The 21,669-nt window shown below is 56.4% G+C and overlaps 1 protein-coding gene across 9 annotated transcripts in view; it reads right to left on the bottom strand.

Moving 5' to 3' along the window:
- Positions 1 to 436: 436 nt before the first annotated feature.
- Positions 437 to 21,669, bottom strand: part of Atp2b3 (ATPase plasma membrane Ca2+ transporting 3) — a 60,703-nt gene continuing 39,470 nt past the window's right edge. For 4 of the 9 annotated variants that reach the window (XM_021252263.2, XM_021252265.2, XM_021252264.2 and 1 more), the window contains 7 exons: positions 20,195 to 20,386; positions 18,093 to 18,306; positions 17,704 to 17,915; positions 16,357 to 16,464; positions 15,095 to 15,277; positions 11,647 to 11,733; positions 437 to 3,420 (listed from right to left, as the gene is read on the bottom strand). In XM_021252263.2, the coding sequence (XP_021107922.1) occupies positions 3,100 to 3,420; positions 11,647 to 11,733; positions 15,095 to 15,277; positions 16,357 to 16,464; positions 17,704 to 17,915; positions 18,093 to 18,306; positions 20,195 to 20,386 (1,317 nt within the window). In that variant the 3' untranslated portion in view covers positions 437 to 3,099. Of the gene's footprint in view, positions 3,421 to 11,579; positions 11,734 to 15,094; positions 15,278 to 16,356; positions 16,465 to 17,703; positions 17,916 to 18,092; positions 18,307 to 20,194; positions 20,387 to 21,669 lie in introns of all 9 variants that reach the window. The other 5 variants (XM_013069336.3, XM_021252272.2, XM_087204109.1 and 2 more) reach the window with 2 other exon arrangements.

Below are 21,669 nucleotides of genomic sequence, written 5' to 3'. Positions count from 1 at the left end.
GTGGCAATCCTCCTGCCTCAGCCTCCCCAGTGCTGGAATGACAGGTGCTACTGCACTCATCTTATGTATATTTTATCACAATTTTTTTTTTTTTTTGGTACCGGGGTTCGAACTTGGGACCTGCGCTTGCAAGGCAGGCACCGGAACCACTGAGCTAAATCCCCGGCCCTTTATCACAATTTTTAAAAAGTAAGGAGTTCTGGTGTTAGGTTTGGTGTGCTGGGGCTGAATTGTGGCATCTGAGGGTGCTGGCCTGACATTCACTGCAGGCTCCGCTGTGTCAAGCAAGTCACAAGATGGGCCATCTGTCACCTCTGCAGAAGGACCCAGCAGCTCAGCAGTGCTCTGGCCCAGTGGCTCAGGCCCAGGGCCACAAAGGCACCCCTGGTTCTGTACAAGATTCCCCCAAGCAATGAATCACACGTGTTACCCAGGCCACGGTTGTAAGAGCCTTTCATTTTTTTTTTTATACACAGAGATTTTGGTCTATTCTTTAAATTAGGAAATTCAGCTACAGACTTTAGATTGGTAAGCATCTGTGGTCTTCCTCATTAAGATATTTTTGTTCATCTTTATAATAGGCAGATAAAAATGTAAAACATTTATTAACTGAACACAGTTGACCAAGCCATTCTGGATAATATAATGCTTAGAAAGAGGGGCCTCCGGATGAGACAGTCCCTCGGCCTGAAGACTGTACAAGAACCAGAGTGAAAGATCACGAGTCCTCCGTGCCCCTTCTGCGTACCCCACGGCCCAGCTCAAAGGCACCCTAGGGACCACACGGGCAACATTTGCACCAGGCGACAGGACGCGGTGCCAGTGAGGGTTTGCTCTATCGATGTCTACAATGGAGGATGGGAAGAAGCCCAGGAGTGTGGCCATCTCCAGCTGACCCTCGGACTGACACATGATTTGGAACACAAAGACCCTCCAGAAATTGAGTTGCCTTTCAGGTTGTGGCGGTTTAAACAAGGACATGAGGGGACAATTTACAAATGGGTAACATTCTCAATGTGCCCTTTAGAAAAAAGGGATGGCTTTAAGTTATCTGTAGCTGGCATTTTAAAGTGGGATTTGCTTTCAAACCAAAATCCTTTTGCCCGAGATTCGACTACTGCTCAGGGGTGACAGCTTTCGTGTGAATGGTGGTCACCAAGCACATTTCCATTTGGCTTTGGGCAGATGCTAGGGAGGTGATGCAGGGTGTGTGTGGGTGACAGGCCCAGCTCCTGAGGGTGTCAATCTGCAGCTGAGCCCAAGCCCTACAAAGCATGACAGCCGGGAGCTCAGAAGCTCAAGGAAGCTCATGGCAAGGTGCTGCCCATTTCACTGACATCACTGCGGCAGACCTGGGGGCAGAGGGAGACTTGGCAATCCATGGGGAAGAGGCCTGTTTCCTGGGGGACAGGAGGACAGCAGACATCAGGGCCCTCTACCTCTGCCTTCCCTGCCTTCTCCTTTCAGGTTATCACTCATCCTGGAGAAACTGAGGCTTGGCATGCTAAGTGTCACACCGCCAGGAGAGGTGCCTCCCAAAAGCCCCACCTGCCTGGGTGGGCCTGAGCACTGCTGCACCCACACTCCGCCACAGTGGGCTTAGAAGAGCCCCTGGTGTGATAAGAGTGACGGTGACAGCAATGAAATGTCATTGCTCCACGAGGCGTGGCTTCTCTGCTGTTGCTGGAAGTGGCACAGACTCAGGGCCATGCCTTCACATTTGTCCTCCAGATGAGAAGACCAGGCTTGGAAGTGAGCTCCGGTGGGTGGCACTTCCCAGGCTGCAGCACGCAGTGGAGTGGCCTGGTCAGCACTTCCTGGCATTGCCAGAACACGAAGTGCACGTCCAGCCAGGGTGCCGAGAGTGGTGGGGTCTTGATTGGGCCCTAGGCGGGCTCCTGGCATGGGGGCAGACCACCTCTGCTCCAGAGACCCACAGTGGGTTCTGGCCCCACCCTTGCAGCAGACAGGATGGGTGTGGCCACCCCCAGCACTGGGTGCTTCACACTCTCCAGCTTGGGGCGTTGGCAGCTTCCTGTGTCTGCCAGAATGCAGGACTTGCGGTTGAAATGTCTAAGGGAGGGTACCATGCTCATCGAGACCGGTATTTTGCTTTGCAGTGACAATCCCACGGCAAGGTTTTTCTCCTTGATGCAGGGTCTGGAAGTGCAAATGTTCCCATGGCAAGGCCTCCCGGCCTTGAGCATCCCTCCCCACACCTCCTCCTTGGGCATCTCATGAGGGCTGAGCTGTGGGCAGCAGTGGCACAGGGGGTCCTGAGGGGCATGGGGCTAGGGAGGAAAATATTCTTGCAGCTGTGTCCCTGAAAAAAACCTCCTACATTCAATAATGAAATCTCAAAAGGAAAACACCTGGTAAGAGGAATGGAAATATCATGCCAATAAAGAGCTCCTTATTCTTGAACTATGCATCTTGTCGTATATGTATGTGTATGCATATAGACACACACACACACATATACGCACACGCACACACTGTGGTCTGCAGTTGGGCCATGTGCACTCAGGTCAGTTGTTTCGTGGTTGCAGGTACGTTTGCAGGTGGCTCCCTCTGGTGACCTGTATGAGCAGTGCCACCCTCCTGGACCCTGCGGAGGGCCCGCCTGGTTGTGGTGCCTATGTGTTGAGCTGATTGCTCCTTTTCAGGTGTAACAGAGCACCCAATAAGCCCAGAGCTGCCCTGCCCAATGCACAGCCCAAGTGGTGCACACTCGATTTAACTGCCGTGCTCGTTAAAAAAGATGCATCTATAGGTAAAAGGTGGGGAGCGCAGGTCTCTTCATGACTTTCTTCCTCCCACCTGGGGAAGAAGCTTCTCCGCCTCTTCTCCGACACCCCCCACTCCTCCTCTGTCTGAGATGAGAAGGCCGACTGACTACACCCTTATTGAATGGATTTGGCTTCTTGCAAACGCCATGCCAAAAAAAGTCTTCAGTCACTGTAGTGGTCTCCCTCTTGGCAGGTGTGTGGGCTGCCCTCTGTGTGTGTGTGTGTGTGTGTGTGCGCGCGCTCACGTGCATGTATGCACGCGTGTGCAACTGCATGTGAGTCCGAATGCGTGTACCAAAAGGAGTCCTGGTTAGAGTGACGTCTCCATGCTGTGGAGGGGGCTCCCGGGCCTGGAAGAGAAGGCTGAAGAGGTAGCTGACTTGGTGGCATGCGTGGTCAGGTAGATGCCGCTGTCTATGGCGTTGTTGTTCTGGTTGGGGGATGGAGGCAGGGCAGCGCGCAGGCGCTCCTCGTTCTCGTCCACGTCCGTGTCATCGATGAGTGGGATGTTGCGGGTGTAGTCATTGATCAGAAACTCAGGCGTTGCCATGAAGTTATGGATGGAGCTCTTGGATTCTGGTTTCTCCAGGCCTTCATAGAGTGAGCTACGGAACGCTTTCACCACCCGGATCTGGAGGAGCAGGGTGGAGGCAGGGTCCCGAGGCAGGGCGGAAGGGTAGAAAGGGAGGGAGAGAGGAGGGAAGGGGAAGAGAGGAGAGGAGACAGTCAGTGGCAGGTGCTGTGACACACTGGGTGTGCATCCAGGGGGCAGTGGGGAGTGGGGGCTCGAGGGGCTGGGTCTCGGGCTTGGCGACAATGCCCACATGCGGGAAACACGACTGGCCTGGCTCTCGGCTGCCACCTCCCTAGGCCCTGATGTGGCCCCCTGGGTCTCTGCCCAGTCTGAATTCCAATCAGGTCGAAATGAGAGATAATTAGAACAAGGGAGAATGTGGGGAGGGTGTCCTAGCGACAGTCTGCAGTACCTTGTGGGGAGGGATAGCGCCTGGTCTGTGGGCATTGCTGGCCTCCATGGCATGGTTCCCCTCAAGCTTCTCTAGGGACCTTGGCTCCTGTGGCTGCAGCCAGTTCCTGCCATGCCCAGGCCCATCAGGACAGCAGTTCTCATGTACCCAACACAGCTGACCTCCCCCTTCTGGAAACTGCTCAAGGCTCCGACATCACTCCCACTTGGCCTCCTCTGTCCTGCTCTGTGCACACCACCTCTGCCCTGGTCCCCCACCTGGAGGCCAAGGTTGCAAAGACCCCATTGTGACTTGCACACGCCACACCTGCCCTGCCTAGGCTGCTGGGTCTCCTCAGCCCCACGCTGAAGCTGCATGTGTCTGAGGGGGTCAGTTGCATCCTCAGTGCCACCAGAAGACCTTTGCTACCTGCTCCTTCAGCCTCTCTCACCCTGACCCCTCCTCCACTCAGGCATTCGCAGGCTTTCCCATGCTGGGCATATCCCCTGAAGGTCCCCACCCTCATTTCCAGCCACCAGAGCAGCACAACTCCCCTGCCACTGGGCCCTCTGCCCCTGGCCTGGATCTCATGCCCTCATGGGTGGCCTCTGCTGGGCCAATGCCAGCCATCCCGACAGCAGCTGCAGAGGCAGCCGACTGCCCTCCCTGCCCGCTGGCCCCAGCGAGCCCTTCTTATGTGAGAGGAGGACACATTAAGAGGCCCTAGGACTTGGCTCCTTGCTTTAGATGAGATGTCAGCTGACTCTGGCCTGAGGGCTAACTCTGGCCTTCTGCTGGCTTTGTAAATAAAGTTTTATTGGCAGGTGGCTGCAGCTGTTCATCTAGGTGAGGTCTGTGCTGCTGCCTGGCCCAAAAGTCAAATCGATGCACTCTCTGGGCCTTTAGAGGGGCAGCTGGCCGGCCCCAGTTCAGATAACACAAGCACAGCTCCTAGATCAGTTTAAGTGAGGCAAACCTTAGCGTCTTTGGAGTGCAGAAGCACGCCAGAAGCCCCATCGAATCAGTCTGACTTTTCTAGCTCTACATCTGAAATCCACTTTGGATTTTCCTGGACTTGGTGAAGCCACATCTTTTTATGTTATTATTATTATTATTTGTTTATTTATTTTTGCGGTACCAGGGATCCAACTCAGGACCTTGCACTTGCCAGGCAGGCTCGGCACCACTGAGGGACATCCCCGGCCCATATTTTATTAATTTTTGATTTTTGAGTCGGAGTCTCACTATGTAGTCCAAGTGAGACTTGAACTCACTACGTAGCCCAGGCTGGCCTTGAACTCCTGGGGATCCTCCTGCCTCAGCCTCCTGAGTGCTGGGATGACAGGCATGCACCACCATGCCCGGCTTGAAGCCACATCTGCCCGATTACAGATGGTCTCAGCTGTTCTCCCTCGAGCCTTTCCCCTAGAAAGGTTTCTGAAATAGGAGTAACACAGATGTTGAGAATCCTTTGACTGTTTTAATGAGGACCGTATTCACTTCTGCAGCCAGCCAGCTCAGACGTGGCCCCACAGGTTAGGTTCTCTGGGCCAGGGACATCACCTACTCTGGCTGTCGGCCATGCCCATTAAGTCACTGGAAAGAGACAAAGCTGCACGCTGCCTCCCTTGACCTTGGATGTGTTTCAGAAGTTGGTCACTAACGTGCCCAGGACCCTGGCCACACCTTCCTCCTTGCTGAGCAGGTGGCCTCATTTGGACCCGGGTCACGCACTCAGGCTCCTGCTCAAACCTATCCGCTGGTCTCACTGCACCTGACTGAATTCCAAAGTCCTTCCCTGCAAAGGGCAGCCGAGCCACAGGGCAGTCCCTGCCCCCAATGCTCCTCTCTCATGTCATCTGCCAGGCATAGTGCGCCCGCTGGGCCCCTGGGGGGATTGAAGCCCAGGCCAGGTCATCATGAATGTTTTCCAGCCTGTTTCTCCCATTCAGATCCTGGGCATGTTTAGCCCACCCGAAGGTGGAAGGGTGCAGGCAACTTCTGGGAAATGGGCTCCTTGAAAACCATCGAATGGTCCTAAGAGGGTGGTCCTGGAGGTGGCTTTCGGACCCAGGCTGGAGTGGGGTTTCCAGCACAGGGGTCCTGCCCGAGATGCATCCACATCTCTACTCCTCCCAAGAGGACCTTGACAGCCTCAATGCTGGCAGTGCCACATACAGCCCAGCAGACCTCTGTGTCCACCTTTATACCTGCAGCCAGGATCTGTACCCGCTGCCTCCCAGGGATCCCCCCAACCCCATGCTTCCTGGGCTGCTTGCATCCTTGCTCCCACCCACCTGGCCCTCAGCCTCTCCGAGCCAGGCACTGGGCCCTGTGTGCCATACTGTCCTCCTGTCCCATGCCCTTCCCTATCTCCACTGTCACCTGGGGGTCCGGAGGCCCCCGGGGACCCACAGCCATCTGGCAGACACCTGGGCATCACTTTTTCCTTGGTGCCTGGCACACAGCTCCTGGCTAAGGGCTCTAGCTAAGGCTGCTGTGCTGGCCCACTTTGCCCCTTCTCCTAGGGACATTTCCAAGCTCTTGCTGGCCACAAACTCCAACGCCCTTGCTCCCCAACCTGGCTTGAAACCTTCTCAAAGTTGCCAGAGCTGGCCCTTATTGAATGCTACCCCCCACAGCCCACCTTCCCATAGTGAAGTCTCTAAAAAAGAAATCGAAGGAGTGTGCAGGAGAGATGCATCCTGGGGTGGTGGCCCTGTGGGGCGATGTTGCCCTGCCAGCTCCTCTGCCCTTATTAAGTCACCCCACGGTTCCCTGCAGCTGCTGCCCCATGTTCTGTGCCCTGCTCCATCATAGCCAGTGGCCCTGAGCAGGCTGCTGATGCTTTATTTTCTCCACTGTGCCCAGAAGTCCCCAACATGGCAGGGTCTGCTGCCTGCCCGCCCCCTCCAGCAAGGCAGCCTGAGGAAGACAGAGCCAGGTGCAGGCAGGCCCTGGGCAGGACATGGAAGGACACACAGCTGTTGCAGTGTTCAAGATGCTGAAGGCCATGGCGCACTGTGGCTATTCCAGAATGTTCTTCCCCCTTAGCGAGCCCTTCCCTGTCCCCCCCAGGACCCTCCTACCCACTTCCACTTCATATGCTCCCTTCAAAGGTGCCCTGCACCCCAGTATTCGCTCCTTGGCCTATTGCTGGAACATGTCCCTCCAGGGCAGGGGTTTGTCTGTGGGCTCACTGAGAACCCCAGCACCCAGCAAGGTGTAAAGAATGTCAGGGACTCACCCACCTGGTCCTTGTCTTCCCGAGGCTCTCCACCCACTTCTCTGCCACCAGCTGGCTGGAGTTCTTCCAGAACATTCCAAGCAGGAGCCTCCCCCACCCCTGCCAGGCCAAGACCACTGCCCTAAAGTGCTGCAGATAACCCATTGCTGGCCTCTCTCCTCACGCTTAACTTGGCTCAAATGTCCATCCTCACACCCTGAGGCCCTCTTGCCTTTGGAGCCTGGGATCATCTGCCCTGAGCCCTCACCCTGTCAATCATCTGCTGTTGAGGAGACGCCCAGGGCCTAGGAGTGCCATCTGTCCCCAAGAGGCCTTGGGTGCCAGGCGGGGAGAGGGTGGGGCAGGGGTGTGGGAGCAGGGGATGAGTGAGGGACCCAAAGAACACCTGCCCCAGTAAAAGAACGGAAAAGGGAAACAAAAGAAGAGACATAAAAGCAAAGGCCCCTGAGCTTCAATGATGACAGTAATGACAGCAACTGCCTGAGTGCTTTTCACCACTTCCTACTAGTTCCTCAGGCAGAAATCAAGTCCACCCACCCACTGCTGCTGGGGTGCTGGGGAGCCCCCTCCGGCCCCTCCACTGGCTTCCTACTGCTCTGGGCTGACCTCCACTGCAGAATGCTCTTGAGGAGCAGGGATGGGTCAGAAACTGGCTTTGGCTTCTTTTGTCTGGGTTGGGGGAGCACCCAGGGGGGAAGCCCCTTTCCTCCTCACGGGGGGGGGTCACATGTTTGATCAGGAAACTGGAAATGCAAACTCCAGAGTTGGCCTTTTCATGGAGGGATCACAGCAGACACGGCTTTGTGCACACTGGCAAGTTTCATGACAATTGCCTCCCATTCTCCCCACATGTACCCATCGTGCCTGGGACCATGCAAGCCCAGACCTGAGCTCTGGGCATCAGTAGCTGAGCCCAGGCTGCTCTGGTGGCCAGATGAGGGAGGGCACAGGTGGAAGTCTTGATAAGCCCTGCCTGTCTTGGGGCCCTGCATGCTAGGAAGGGTCAGAGTGGGGCTCCTGGGGGTTCCCTAGCTGCATTCTGACATGTGCTTTAAGAATTCCCTGAAGCCCTGTTTCTCTGTGGAAGGCCTGGGATTGGGCAGGGCCCCCACTGCTTTCCCAGTGTGGAGGAGGCAGGGTGCACACTGTCAAATGTCTATGAGAAAATGCCAATACACCATTCCCAGAAACCCAGCCAGGAGATTCCGCTCAACATCATTCCACTTTCTGACAACTGTGCCAACTCCAGAAAACAAGACGGCTTTCACTTGGCCAGCTCCCTCCACATGGGCCTGTGCGTGTGCTGCACATGTCCCCCTGGGCTCTGGAGAGCTGTGTACAAGCAAAGCCCTGGAGGCTCACCTGGTGGGATTTGGTCCCATTGGGCCGAAGCTTTGCATGTTGCAAAAGCCAGCTGGACTAAAGCAAGGCTGTGATCTGTTTCCACATGGTCAATCAAAACTCAGGGCCTGGAGGGAGCCCCCCTGGCCACAGGGAATCAAACCCACTGGCCGCCTGCCCTTTTCTGGGCTGAGTCAGGAGCCAGTCCCTGAACAACTGCAACAGTAAGCACTTGGCTGCCATCAGGGCGAGCCGAGCCATTAGGGAACAGGCTAGGGACCTTGGCTCTGGAGGGGCCGGGCGTGTCTGTGTATCCCCAGGAAAACAGGCACAAAGGGTCCTTAGGCGACCAGAGCCCTCAGGCTTGGGCGGTGCCAGGACACTAGGTCGCGCACCCTCCTGTTCCCACCTGGAGGCAGAGGTATGGTGTCCTGGGCGAGTCCAGATGACCACAACATCCCATCTCCAGGCACACCCTGAAGATGTCTGCCCCAAGTGGAGAGATGCTGAGGTTCTGGCAGCCTCAGCGCGTGTGCCTGGCTGGGAAGGGGTGCCTGATAGATGCCCCAACGGGGAATAGGACTGTGAAGTCCCCGAGTTTCCAGGGCCACCCAGGCCTTAGAGGCTACATGACATGCGGCAGAGGCCCTGCGCCTAGCCTGGGAGAAGGGGCTGTGAGTGGGAAAGGGGTACAGAGACCATTCTGCAGCTTGAAGTCAGGGTTGCCGCCAGTGCAGTTTCTGGGCACAGGGGCTACCAGAGCGCAGGATCCTCCTGCTCACTCTCTCCCTTCGGCCACACCCTGCATCGGCCCTGAGGACACAGGGCGAGAATGGCCTTCTTTCACGAGACCCCTGCAGTACCCTGGGCCTTCTTGGCAGGTGAAGAGGACAGAACGTTGTGCATGGGTGGAACTGTGGCTTTCCCAGGAGCCCCGGGACTCATGGCACATTTGGGCCTGGCTGCCAGTCTGTGACTACACCACTGTATACACTGCTGCCTTGGGGCGCTCCTCAAGGCCTTCACCTTGCTTTCCTTCTGAGCAGCTCTGGTCTTCCAGAAAGTTCCAAGGCAAGAGAGAGGGTGGAGGGCATCCCCTCTGCCAGGCTTGGCTGCCTAGGGAGCTGTGGGCATCTCCTGGGCTTTGTGGGTACCTGCCTTTCCTTGACTCATAAGACGAGAGTGCTGGGCTTGGGGATTTCTTGGGGTCTCCCAAACTCAGAGTGGGGCTTGGCTTCCGAATTGTAAACCTATCTGCCATGCGGTAGCGATGGCAGGAGTGGCTTTGGTCAGTGGCTTCCAGAAGCAGGTGCCCAACCGGCACCTTCCTGTGTGGAGGGACGGGTCTTAGAGGTCACTGGAACCCTGCGCCTTCCCCGTACCCTCCTCAGAAGGCCCTAGGTCACCAGGGGCAGCTCAAGATCGGCAGGAGGGGAGGTGTCCTTCCACTGTACTTACCGAGTGCTGCTGATTTCTGGAGATGGGAAGGAAGGGATAGATGGCCGCAGGAGGAAGGAAGGGGGGTTGCTGGAAGGCAGGGAAGAAAGGAGGGAGAGGCTGCTCCCAGCGAGCGTCGCCTAGTGGTGGAGGTGTGGGCCAGGAGTGTTGCCTGGGTTTGTCCCGGGCGGGACCTGGCCAGAGCTGTGGAAAAGGTGTGAGGGGCATGAGAGAGGGCCTTGCCAGCTGCCTTTCCCCCGTCCGCAGGTGGGCAGAAGGACAGATGGACAGGAAGCTCAGAGAGATGACAAAGGAAAGTATGGCGGAAATCAGCAGGGAGGAAGGGAAGGGACCCCCGTCTGTCTTGGCCCTAAGTTCCCAGGGCCCACCCGTGCCCTGGCCAACGTGTACTGGGGGGCCAGGTGCTGGTTTGATGCGTAAGTGACCCAGGGGATGGGGGAAGGCCCCTCTAGGCCCTCTTCCGGGTGTGGCCAGGTGGGTGGCCTAGCGGGTGGGTGAGCAAGCTGGAGAAGAGGGTCCCCGTGCTGTCCCTGGGGTGGTCCCATCCTTTCCTTAAAGGGCAGAGTGGCCGGAAAGGGAAGTTTAAGCAAGAGGACAGGCGCCCCCACTGGGGACCTCTCACCAGTTCCTAAAAAAAAAAAAAAAAAAAAAAAAAAACGGAAAAGAAAAGAAAAAAGAAAAAGAAAAAAAGACAAATAAAAGAAAGAAATCAAGCCAAAAGAAACTGGAAGCGTCTGTGGTGGGAAGAAGGCGTGGTTAGGGTGGCAGGGCGGCCGGGCACTGCGGGCTCACTGGAAGGAAGAGTAGCACCGCGCGGCAGGGCTCCGGGCTCGCACTCCAAGGTCTACTGTCTGCTCTGGGAAATCTGAGCTCGTTACAAAAGCAGGCTGCCCGGGTGGGAGGGGACCCCACCTGGCTCCCTGCATTGTCTCCTGTTGGGGGAAGCGGGGGATGGCAGGGTCCGTGGTCTAGTGGCCTTGGCTTTGTCTTTGTGGAAAGATGTGAGTGGTCAGGGATGTTTCTGCCTACGTAGGACAGCCCCGAGTTCTCCTTACAACGTGTTCCTCGAAACGTGCTGAAGGGAGAGATTTCTCCGGGCTGAGACCTGGCAGTCCCGAGGCCTGTTTGGAAAGAGCAAAGGTGCTTCGGGAACACAAGGCAGGGTGGTCACCCTACTTCTCAAGACACCTCTAACATCCAGTGCCACCACTGAGCCCACCTGGGGACAGATGACGATGGCATCCTTTGGAAGCCACCTCAAGGAAAATGCTGGAAGCTGCTGCTTTCGTCCCCGAGGAGGTGGACTGGACTCTTCGGCTGCAAATGATGCCACACGCCCGGCAGGTACTTGCCACCCACTCCAGCCCTGGGCTGGGCACCTCCCTGACCCTCAGCAGTGAAACAACGCGCGAGTGAGGCCCTGCCTGCCACCAGACGCCACCAGAAGAGGCCTGAGTTCATGAAGAACCGTCGGCACATACGGACAAGTTCGAGAAAAGGAAATCAATGGCAGGAGGAGCACTAAATGCAAACTAAAAACCCCAACAAAGCAAAGGACGCCAGGCCTGGCAGGCAGTGCCTTGGGTTCGGTACATCTCATAAGAGCATGTATGGCTTGGGAAAGACGCCGTCTGGCGGGAGGGCTGGACAGGGCAGCAAAGAAGGAGCAGAAAGCCACAGTGAGCAGAAACGCAAGACTGGAAAAAAGAGAAGGCAGAGTGGGGGCCTTTGTCTTCCCCCAGATGCCATTTATGAGAGAAAAGGGAAGTCAAGACTCACTGCCGGAAGCGCTGGTGGGCTTGGTGGCAGAGAGAGTTACGTGAGTAGGGGTAGAAAGATTGGTTACGTCATGGAGCTGGCTGAGGACCGAAGACCGCCGGCGCACAGCACCCTGAAATGACCCGCTTCTCTTGAAGGTACTCACTACCTCCATCTGTGGGAGAGAAAATGAGATAAAGGTTGGCTTGCACTGCGATCCTGGCTACTGCAGGGGCGGGGCTGGGGGAGGACAGGGGCCACACTGGGGACATGTCGCCATAGTGAAGCCTCAGCTAGGTGAGCTCCGCTCACCAGGAGCTGATGACACTTTTGGCCAGACCGTGACCAAGAGAGCATTTGCTGGGCAGTTGCTTAGTGGTCACGAGGCTTGAGGAGTCACGCGCATTCACGCTCTGCTGGGTACAAGCCACTCCCCAGTCAGTGCCTGTGTTTGCCAATACTCTGTCACTGTACTTCTGTAGCTCTCAACCTTTTCTGCCGCCCCAACACACCTGCGGGACATGGCACGCTGCCATTAGGACAGGCCCCGGGGCAGCTGCTAGGTGTGTGCGTGGGGGTCCTTCCACTGCGTGTGGCCTGGCACTCCAGGCAGGGCCTCTATGGCCTGTCCCTACACCAGCCCGCCCTGCTCTGATGCAGGGGCCGTCACCCTGCTTCTACCTGAGACCCTCCACAAACAGGAGGAGAGGCTCAGGGTTAGGGTTAGATGCCCTGTCTGGACCCACAGGGGTGGAGGATCGGGGAGCAAGGATGGCTCCTGCTTTGTCTCTGCCCTTTAAGCTTCCCAGAAGTTGGAAGTTCAGTGAATCTGCAAACGTGAGACCCACAGAGCACCCCAAGGAGAAACCCAATGTCTTTGGATTTCCACCTCTGCCTTTGACTGGCAGGGACACTTTGATCTCAAGTTGAGGACAAGCTCTGGCCTTAGAGAGGGAAGGTTGGACTTTGGGAAAATACCATGGAGTTCTCTGGATGACACTAGCAGTGAAGCCAGCATGCATTTCTGGGGCCCAAGACCCTCACTTCCTGCCCCACCCACCTCAAGCCCTGCAGTGGCTAAGTGGTGTCTGGCATAGGTGTCAGGAGAAGGCAGCTTGAGTGTTCAGACCCCCTCAAAAATGCAGACAGATGCCATTTCTACCTCGCACATACCATGGACAGGTCTTGTCACCTGCTCCCCCTGCCTAGCACCCCTCTGCCTGTGACTGTGCACGCAAGGGGTGGGGGGAGTGGAGCACCGAGCAAGGGGAGGGAAGATGACAGATGAGATGGCATCGAGGTCTCTTGTGGGGGGGTCTTCCATCTAGATTTTAGGGTTGTAGGCCATAGAGATGAGTCTCTCTCAAGGGAGCACTGTTACTGTGGCAAAAGTGACAGGCGACAGGATGCATGACTTTCCTGTCTTGGATTTGCATTGGCTTCACCTGGCTCTGCAGTGTCCACATGGGATAACTGTATCACTGAAAATATTGCCATTGCCACCTCCCCTCCCACCGGAAGCCCGAGCCTTGGGCTAGGAACGAGGGCCAGTTGTTAGAGCTCATTGATCATGGAATGTGAAAGGACTGTGGCCCAAGCCTTCCCAAAGCTGCGCAACGTGGGCCTGAAGGGCTCTCTTGTATGCTGCTTGGTGCCCTGATGCGTTACTATGGACCGGTGGTGAGAGCAGGTAGTGCGTTGCTTAGCAACAGGAAACTTTGTGGAGGCCTCTGAAATCTGGGGAACAATTTTGTGGTTCATAAAATTCAGAAATCTGAGCAGGGTGCTGAGGGGCCAGGCACGAGCGACTTGGGCCTCTGGCTCTCGCTGGTGACCTTGGGCTGTCCCTTCCCTTGGGGCACTGTTCCCTCACTGCTAAAGCATCTTTCCGGGGACTGACAGAACAGCGGGGAACACGCACGAGCCCACAGGCACACGAAGACACAACGCACACAGGTGGCCAGGCCACCACTGACACCTCCGATAGGGCCAGGGTTGCTGTCCCAGCTGGTGCAGAGGCCGCCACTGCCTCATGCTGTGTGGACAGAAATGAAATGAGCCCATGAGGAGCACGGTCCTGCTGTACTCCTCCTGGGCTCAGGGCAGCCTGGGCTCTGTGGCAAAACTGGGGTCCTCCAGACAAGAGCCCACCCCGCCCAGAGGGCTGCTGGGGAAGACACGGGGCTGCTTTCTTTCTAAAATTCTCAGGGTTAAGCTTAGCACCTAAATATTTATTGAAGGAACAAGGAGAAACTCCCCGTGCCGCACCTGGACTGTTCAGGGCGGTGCTCGAGGTACTGGCACCTCCATGGCGAGGAGACTCCTTCCTGGGGCTCGGCTGGTCCAGGCCCTCTGGCCCCTGGACTTCCCTGGTGCCACCTCCCCTGCCCCACAGGAGTCCATTCTCTGGGCATTCTGACATGCAGTGACTCAGGGCCCCAGAGTGGCAGGAGGGAGCGGGCATGGAAAGGCTTCACCAGGCTTGCCTCCTCAGGCCCTTGCAGAGAGCAGGCAGATAAGTATGGTGGCCAATGTGGGAGCCAGGGTCCCAGGGGCTCCATCACACCACTAGGAGGGAACACTGGACCTGGGCACGAGGATAGCTTGGGGACGAGTCCTTGGCCATATATGGCAGCCAGGCTGGAGGGGTGTGGCCTCTGATCTGCCCTAGGAAGTTGTCCAGACAGAATCCCAAGGGGGACTTAGCCAAGTGTGGCCCTGCCTTAGCTGGTAGGACCCTGGGCAGGGCCAGTGGTGCTGTCTCCCAAGAGAAGGTGGCCAGGGCCTTGCAGGAGAATGAGGTGGCACAAGGGCCAGGACCTCCTGGAGGCTGCAGGGAAGAGTGGGGCTACCACAGGGTCTTCCCCCTCCGAGGCCCAGGTGCGTCAGCAGGGCAGAGCAAGGGCTGGGCAGGTGAGGTTGTCACAGGAGAGGGCAAGGGGTGATGGAGTCACCAGGGACACAGCATCAGTGGTGCCTCTAGAGGGTGACTGGGAAGCAGGAAGGCTTGGAGGCTGGGGGGTGGGGACAGCATGATGGCGGAAGGCTCAGGGGAAGCATGTGGAGAAGCAGCAAGTGTGGAACATTGTGCAAGGAAGTAGGCCACCGAGGGGTGGGGGCCAAAAGCCCCGAAGCTCAGGCACACGCGCTCATGGAGCCTTCCCAAGGGCCTGCTGCTGGGCCGGAGTCGTGGCCATGGGACTGGGGGGCTGTATAGCCGTGCCTTGGTCTTGACCAGCCCTGATGTGTAGACATGTGGGTAAACGGAAGGACCAACTTGGTGGCAGAGTGCACCTCCCAAACGGAGCCTCTCCAGAATGCCATGTGCCCACAAGCAGAGCAGACAGCCACTTGTCACCCACACAGCGTCCGCTGGCACCCGCACCTATGCTGGGGGCACCTGGCTGCCAAGGGAGGTGTTGGGAGGCCGTCCAGAGCTGCGGCCAGTGGCAGGCACAGTGGGGTGGCCAAGGGCAGCCTGGAGCTGCTGCCCCTTCTCGGCCCAGGCTTTGGAGGAGTGACGTGGGCGGCCGTACCTGCGTCTGGATCCGGTTGAGGCCGCGGAACCAGAGGATCTGGCCCCTGCGAAGCTCGCGCTCGGCGTGGTCGATCTCCTCCTCCCCCTCTGCCAGCTCCTCGTCAGTCATCTCGGCCTTGCCCGGCCCGTGGCCTGCCTCCTTCAGGCACTTGAGCTGGCTGGTGGGGATGGTGGCAATGACCTGCAGGAGCCCCCGTTGAGGGACAGCAAGCAGAGGTGGCCGTGAGACCCTGCAGGGGGTGGGGAGAGACCACAGCCCCCTCTTCCTGGTGACCCTGGTTGGTGACTCTGGTGTCCTTTGCTGGGCCCCATCTAGCCAGGGGACTTCTAGGAGCTGCCATGGCAGCCTGGGAAAGGTCTCAGGGGCCCTGGGTGGTCGGTCCTGCCTGAGAGGATGTGGCTCCCCAAAGCAAAGGGCAAGATTTAGGGCCACAGAGTGCTGGACACACCCCTAAAGCTACTTGGGAGGCTGAGGCAGGAGGATCCCATGTTTGAGGGCAGCCTGGGCAACTTAGTGAGGCCCTGTCTCAAGATAAGATAAAAAGGGGCTGGGGGTGCAGGTCACAGATAGAGTGCTTGCCTAGGATGCATCAGGCCATGGGTTCCAGCCCTAATACTGAAAAAAACAGAAAACAAAAAAGAAAAAACAAAACCCAAGGAGGATCACAAGTTAAGCCCAGCCTGGGCAACTTAGTGGCTTAGTGAGACCCTGTTTCAAAGTGGAAAGATGAAAAGGGCCTGAGGGTGTAGCTCAGAGCTCCAGCAGCCCACGCTGACTAGGACTTGGTGAGAAGGGAGCGTGACCTTGGCGTCTCAGCTAGTGTCCTGAAACCCCACAGATGCTGGGCGAGGCCACCTGTGACCCAGACTGCTGCTTCCTCAGCTGACTGCTGTCACCTGCCCTTGCCACAGGTCTGGACATGGGGTTCTTTCACTTTCCATCTGGTAAGAGGCCTTCCAAATTTCTCGAGACCTTAGCTTGGCCCCTCAGATTAGTTACTGGGGAGATTTTGAATTTCAGATCCAACAGTGGCAACTTTCCAAGCCAGGGGCAAGTTTGGGCTGCTCTCACGGGCAGGAAGTGGCTTCCTGGGACTGGGGTAGCCCAACCATGTCATTTGCATGTGCTGTGTGGAAGCCAACATTTGTGTCTTTGTGCCGGGTCATGGTATGTCACAGGTACAGGCTCTGAGGCCTGGTGCCATAGCAGAGCTGACCGGAAGTGGGCAGGGTGAGAAAGCCTAGCAGGAAGACACTCACCTGTCCCCAGACCAGCTCCCCAATGCCGACGAACAGGCACCAGAGCCACTGTTCCGTGGAGAGCGGGGAGCAGCTGAAGGGCTTCCCGCCGAACTGGACGATGACGATCTGTGGGGAGGGGAGAGTGGGTGTGGCCGCAGACCCGGCCACAGGCACAGCACCTGTGCCCTTGTGCCCTGGCCCTCACCTGACCCACCTGCTGGGCCGGGCTGCTCAGAGACCACTGTCTCCCCACGTGCGGCCACTCCCCAGGGGAGGCAAGGGCTCTTCTTCCTGGGCACACTTCCCTTCCATCTCTCTCAGCAAACACCTAAAGGTGGCTTCTCTGACTCGCTCACCATGGGGCCAGGGGTTCCATGACAGAGCAGCGTGGACTTGGCATGCTGCCCTGGCTCCCCTGTGGGTGCCAGGTAACTAGCAACTCCGGCCTCCGGGTGGGGCACAGCTACCGACCATGTTCCCAGCCTCTGCCAATGGGACACTGCAGCACCCACTCTGCAGGCACGCACCAGACCCTCAACGGGAGGGTCACCTTGATCATAACAGATGGTCACCTTGGGCTGGGGATGTAGCTCAGGGGCACAGCGCCTGCCTCAAAAGTGGGCAGCCCTGAGTTCAGTTCCCAGTACCAAAACAAAACAAACCAGATGATCACCTTACCCCCAACAAGAAGGTCGCCTTGCATATGATGACAGGAGGGCCACCTCACTCATAACAAGAGGGTCACATGGCCCATAACAGAAGGTCACCCTGCCCAGGACAGGAAGGGAGCCTCACGTATGACAGGAGGATCACCTCATCCACAACAGGAGGGTCACCAAGCCCAGAACACGAGAGTCACCTTGCCTTGGGCCCTGCTCCCTCTTTTTCCCTGGGCAAGCATTTCCCATAGGAACCATGCAACAGTCCCCTGCCCCAGGGTGGGCAGAAACCACTCCCAGTAGCTGTCCATTGTGTCCTGGGGAAGCCGCAGGATCCCTTTTCCTATGTGTCCTGTCCCCCTGGGCTCTGTGTCATGGATTATCTTAAGATGCCAATCATCTCCTGGCCCATGGACCTTAGTACACTTGTGATTTCTTCCAAGTCACTGTGTTTTAGGACCGGCCACCCGTACTGGGCAGAGGGATCAGCATGCCAGCCTTCCCCAGGAAGATGGAGCTGGGGATGGCGGGCCTCAGCAGACCCAGGGTGGGCTGCACCTGGCCTTGAAGGGAGGCTGCGAGCTCACAGTCAAGCTAGGGCAGCCTGCTGGTGTCAGGGTGCAGCTTGGGCACTGCCTCTGTGAATGGAGACAAACAGGCCAGCATCAGGGCAGACCTGGGGCCCGAGCCCTGCCCGCCCTGCTACCTGAATCCCAAAGGTGCCCAGCACGATGGTGCAGAAGATGGGGTTGCTGAAGATGCCGTCGAAGACGTTGTGCTCGCCATGGATCTTGCGGGCGTTGATCTCGTTGAAGAGCTGCATCATGACGAAGGTGTTGAAGATGATGGTGTAGTGCTCGGAGGGTGGCGAGTGCAGTGGTGCGTTCCTCCCGCTGTCAATGTCAAAGAAGAGCTCCCCTGGAGGGAGGAGGGTTCAGGGGCTCAGGGGCCTTCAGGCAGCGACAGTGGCTGCTGTGAGGCGCAGGCACATGCCCGTTCCCCCTCGGTCACCACCTGCATGCTCTGGGGATACTGACGGCGTGCATGTGCCACATAGGCCCCGAGCGCACAGTGACAGCAACAGTGCCAACCTACCGACAAAGAGCAGTGTGAAGATGATGGTGAGCTGGTAGACTGCGTGGCCCAGGATGTTCTTCATCATGGTGCGTGAGATGAGGGGCTTGTCGCGGCCATATGGCTTCCGCAGCAGCAGTGACTCTGTTGGGGGCTCTGTCGCCAGGGCCAGAGAGGCAAAGGTGTCCATGATCAGGTTCACCCACAACATCTGCACAGCCTTGAGAGGGGAGTCCTGCAGAGAGGGGACAGTCACCAGCCACCTCACAGGGAAGAGCTCAGTGTGGGCTCAGCACCCCAGGCCACAGGACATCTCCAGCTCAGGTTTCCATTAGGCTGGCAGGCTTTTTCCACTGGAATTTCAGGTTCTGGCCACCAGCAGTGATCTTGAAGGAGTCCAAAGCCTTAGCAAGAGGCTGAAATCCCCAGCCAGTTATACCAGCCTGCAAAAAGCAATGACAGGGTGCTTCCTTTCGGGACCACAGTGGTGGCTGTGCTTCCTGCCTCCCTTGGGACAGGAAGAGGCCAAACCTCTGAATCTGACCTGCTGTGGTGGTTAAGGTACAGTGTCACCCAGATTGGACCTGCCTGAGGGACTGGTGGAGCACACTTGTGGGTGTGTCTGGGTGGGTCTTAGAGGTGTGACTTGGAGGTCTATAGCTCAGCTGTGGCCCATTTCCTGGCTAGAGCTATTCCCCTGCTCTGGCCTCCAAGAACTGAGCATTTTTGCTCCACCACATCCTTCCACCATGATGTTCCTGCCTTGGAGCCAGCCAACCATGGACTGAGTTCCCTGAAACTGTGAGCCAAATGAAACCTTTCTTTCTTTAAGTTCTGGGTGTCAGGTATTGTGTCCCAGTGACAGGAAAGCTAATACACCACCACTTTCTTGTTATCCCCTCTGAGTTGTTCTGTAAAACTAGGCCTCACAGGAACCTGAGGCAGGAGGCTATGTGTCATGTGACTCTATTCATGGGCTACTTCCAGAACTGTTAAGTCCATGGAGAGAGCAGAGGCAGGGTCCAAAGGCAGGGGGAGGAGACTGAGGGGTGAAGGCTAATGGGTGCGGGGTTTCCTTGCAGGTGATGAGAATGTCCTGGGAGTTGTTAGCAGCCTTGATTCTACAACATCATGAATATATTAAAAAACATCGAATTGTACACTTTCAAATCCTTATTATAGTGAAGTTTATGTCATGTAAATTAGATCTCAATTTTTTTTTTGAGACAGGGTCTCACTATGTGGTTCAGGCTGTCTTTGAATTCACTACGTAACCCAGGCTGGCCTTGAACTTGTGGTGATCCTCCTGCCTCAGCCTCCCAAGTGCTGGGATGACAGGCGTGCACCACCACACCCAGCTAGATCTCGATTTTTAAAAGAAATCTTTGTAATGACCAAGTTGATCAGCAAATAATTTAACTCCCCATCGACCACAAACATGACTGTCCCACACGGGGAAACAAATCCTGGACTCTGGTGGCCAAGGCGAACAGGGCCATTGAGGAAGTAGAAGAGCTCTGCCAAGAGTGAAGTGCATGCCCCATGGGGCCCAGTAGCGTGGAAATGAGTCTGCACAGACGCAAGGAATGGCGGATGCCATGTGGGCTCTTTTTCAGCCCCAAATACAAAAGGCCACAAACTACTTGAGTCCATTCATATAAACTGTTCAGACCAGCAACTCCATGCAGACAGAGGCTGGGGCAACCAAGTGCTTGCCAATGGGTACAGGTTTCCTTTGGGACCCATAAACATGTTTGGGAAATAGAGAGAAGTGATGGCTGCACAATACTGTGAATATGCTAAACCCCAGCTTTATTGTGTACCCTGCAGTGGTGATTTTTCTGGTATGGGAATATGATTTAAAGAAAAAGAATCTGTGGCAAAGAGCCTGGTATGGTGGTGCAGGCCTGTCATCCCAGCACTCAGGAGGCTAAAGCAGGAGGATCACTGCATAGTGTGACCTTGTCTCAAAAATACAAAACAAAACAGAGAAACAATCTCCAGCAGAGAAAAACTTTGCTCTCAACCTGACCATCGGGCCTAAGCTCCTCAGCCCAAGCCTCAGACAGCAGCTGCCTCCTACAGCCCCAGGGCTTGTGGGAAGGACAGTTCCTGGTCCCCACCTGAGTAATGCAGGCGCCTGTGAAGGCCACGATCACAGCTACTACGTTGACTGTCAACTGGAACTGCAGGAATTTGGAGATGCTGTCGTAGACGTTTCGGCCCCACATGACCGCCTTGACAATGCTGGTGAAGTTGTCATCGGTCAAAATGATGTCAGAGGCCTCCTTGGCCACATCAGTCCCTGCGATGCCCTGGGGGTGGCACGCAAACACACACAGAGTGTCCATGGGGCCCCTTCTTCAGCTTCGGGAAGCTTGGCTTGGTGTCCCCTTCACTATGGGCTCCGGGAAGGCTGGGCGAGGCCCCTTGTGGGCTGAATGAAGGATGCTCCCTGCCACAGGGTGGGGACATGGCTCACCAGGCTGCTGCCAACCACAGCTCCCTACAGGACCAGGATCAGCCATGGGGCAGTGCCTGGCATGCCACCCTGGTTGGTAGGATCAGGGCTTTATGGGAAGCACTAGCTCTATATGAGCAGCAGGGACCCAATACAGGGGATGAATCTGTTGGGGACTCTGCTAATCACATTTGGGCCAGGAGTCCACTTAGCGTGGATTAGGAGTGGGTGCTGGCAGGCCGGGACTACCACTGACAAGCCCCTTGCCCCTTGATCCTGAGGTGTCAGCATGCCAAATGTCCTTAAGCAAATCACACACATGTCCCTTAATGGGCAGAGCCCATTCAGGCCCAGACTATTAGGATGTGAGAGAAAGAACCTTCTACCACTCTGCAACCTGTCCTCAATCCCACTTTTGGGTATAAATTCAATGTCCGTGGGCCACAGGGCTCATCTATGGTGGTAAGCTATCCTGGAATGGGGTGGCCACGACCGTTAACAGTGATTTATCAACTTGACTGGATTCAGAAATGCCCAGGGGATTAGCAAAGCACACTTCCGGGTGTGTCTCGGTGGGTCATGGACTTGGATATCATATCTGGTCCCTGGCCCCTCCCTCTCTGGCACAGCTCCCCTGCTCTGCTTCTTGGCCATCATGAACTAAGCAACTTTGCTCCATCACGCCCTTCTGTCATGACATCTCAGCCCTGGAGCCAGCTGACCATGGGCTGAGTCCTGTGAAACCGTGAGCCAAATTAAACCTCACCTCTTTTCAGTTGGGATGTCCCAGAAACAAGAAAGCCAATACAGGAAATTGTCAGCAGAGGAACGGGGTCATTGTTGTAACTATATGTGACCGTGTGGTTCAGAAGCCTTTGGAACTGGTTTGTAGGAGGAGTTTGGAAAGGTTTGGAGATGCCAGCTAGAGAAGTCCTAGGATGCTATCAGCCAAGTTTGATAGGCACTTCTGGTTGGAACTTAGACAGTAAAAGCCAGATTCAGGAGGTTTTAGGTAGGAACAAGGACTCCATTGGCAATTAGACTCGAGGTCACATGTGTTACACTCTGGCCAAAAAAAAAATTGTCTATATTTTTCTCATGTCCCAAGACTTTGTGGGAGACTGAGATTAGGAGTGA

The sequence above is a fragment of the Heterocephalus glaber genome, unplaced genomic scaffold (assembly GCF_053883595.1).
Source record: "Heterocephalus glaber isolate CG9 unplaced genomic scaffold, H.glaber_assembly_v1.0 deba00001861, whole genome shotgun sequence".
Lineage (NCBI taxonomy): Eukaryota > Metazoa > Chordata > Mammalia > Rodentia > Bathyergidae > Heterocephalus > Heterocephalus glaber.
Note: the sequence above shows the minus strand (reverse complement) of the source record. Positions and strands in the feature narration are given on the sequence as shown.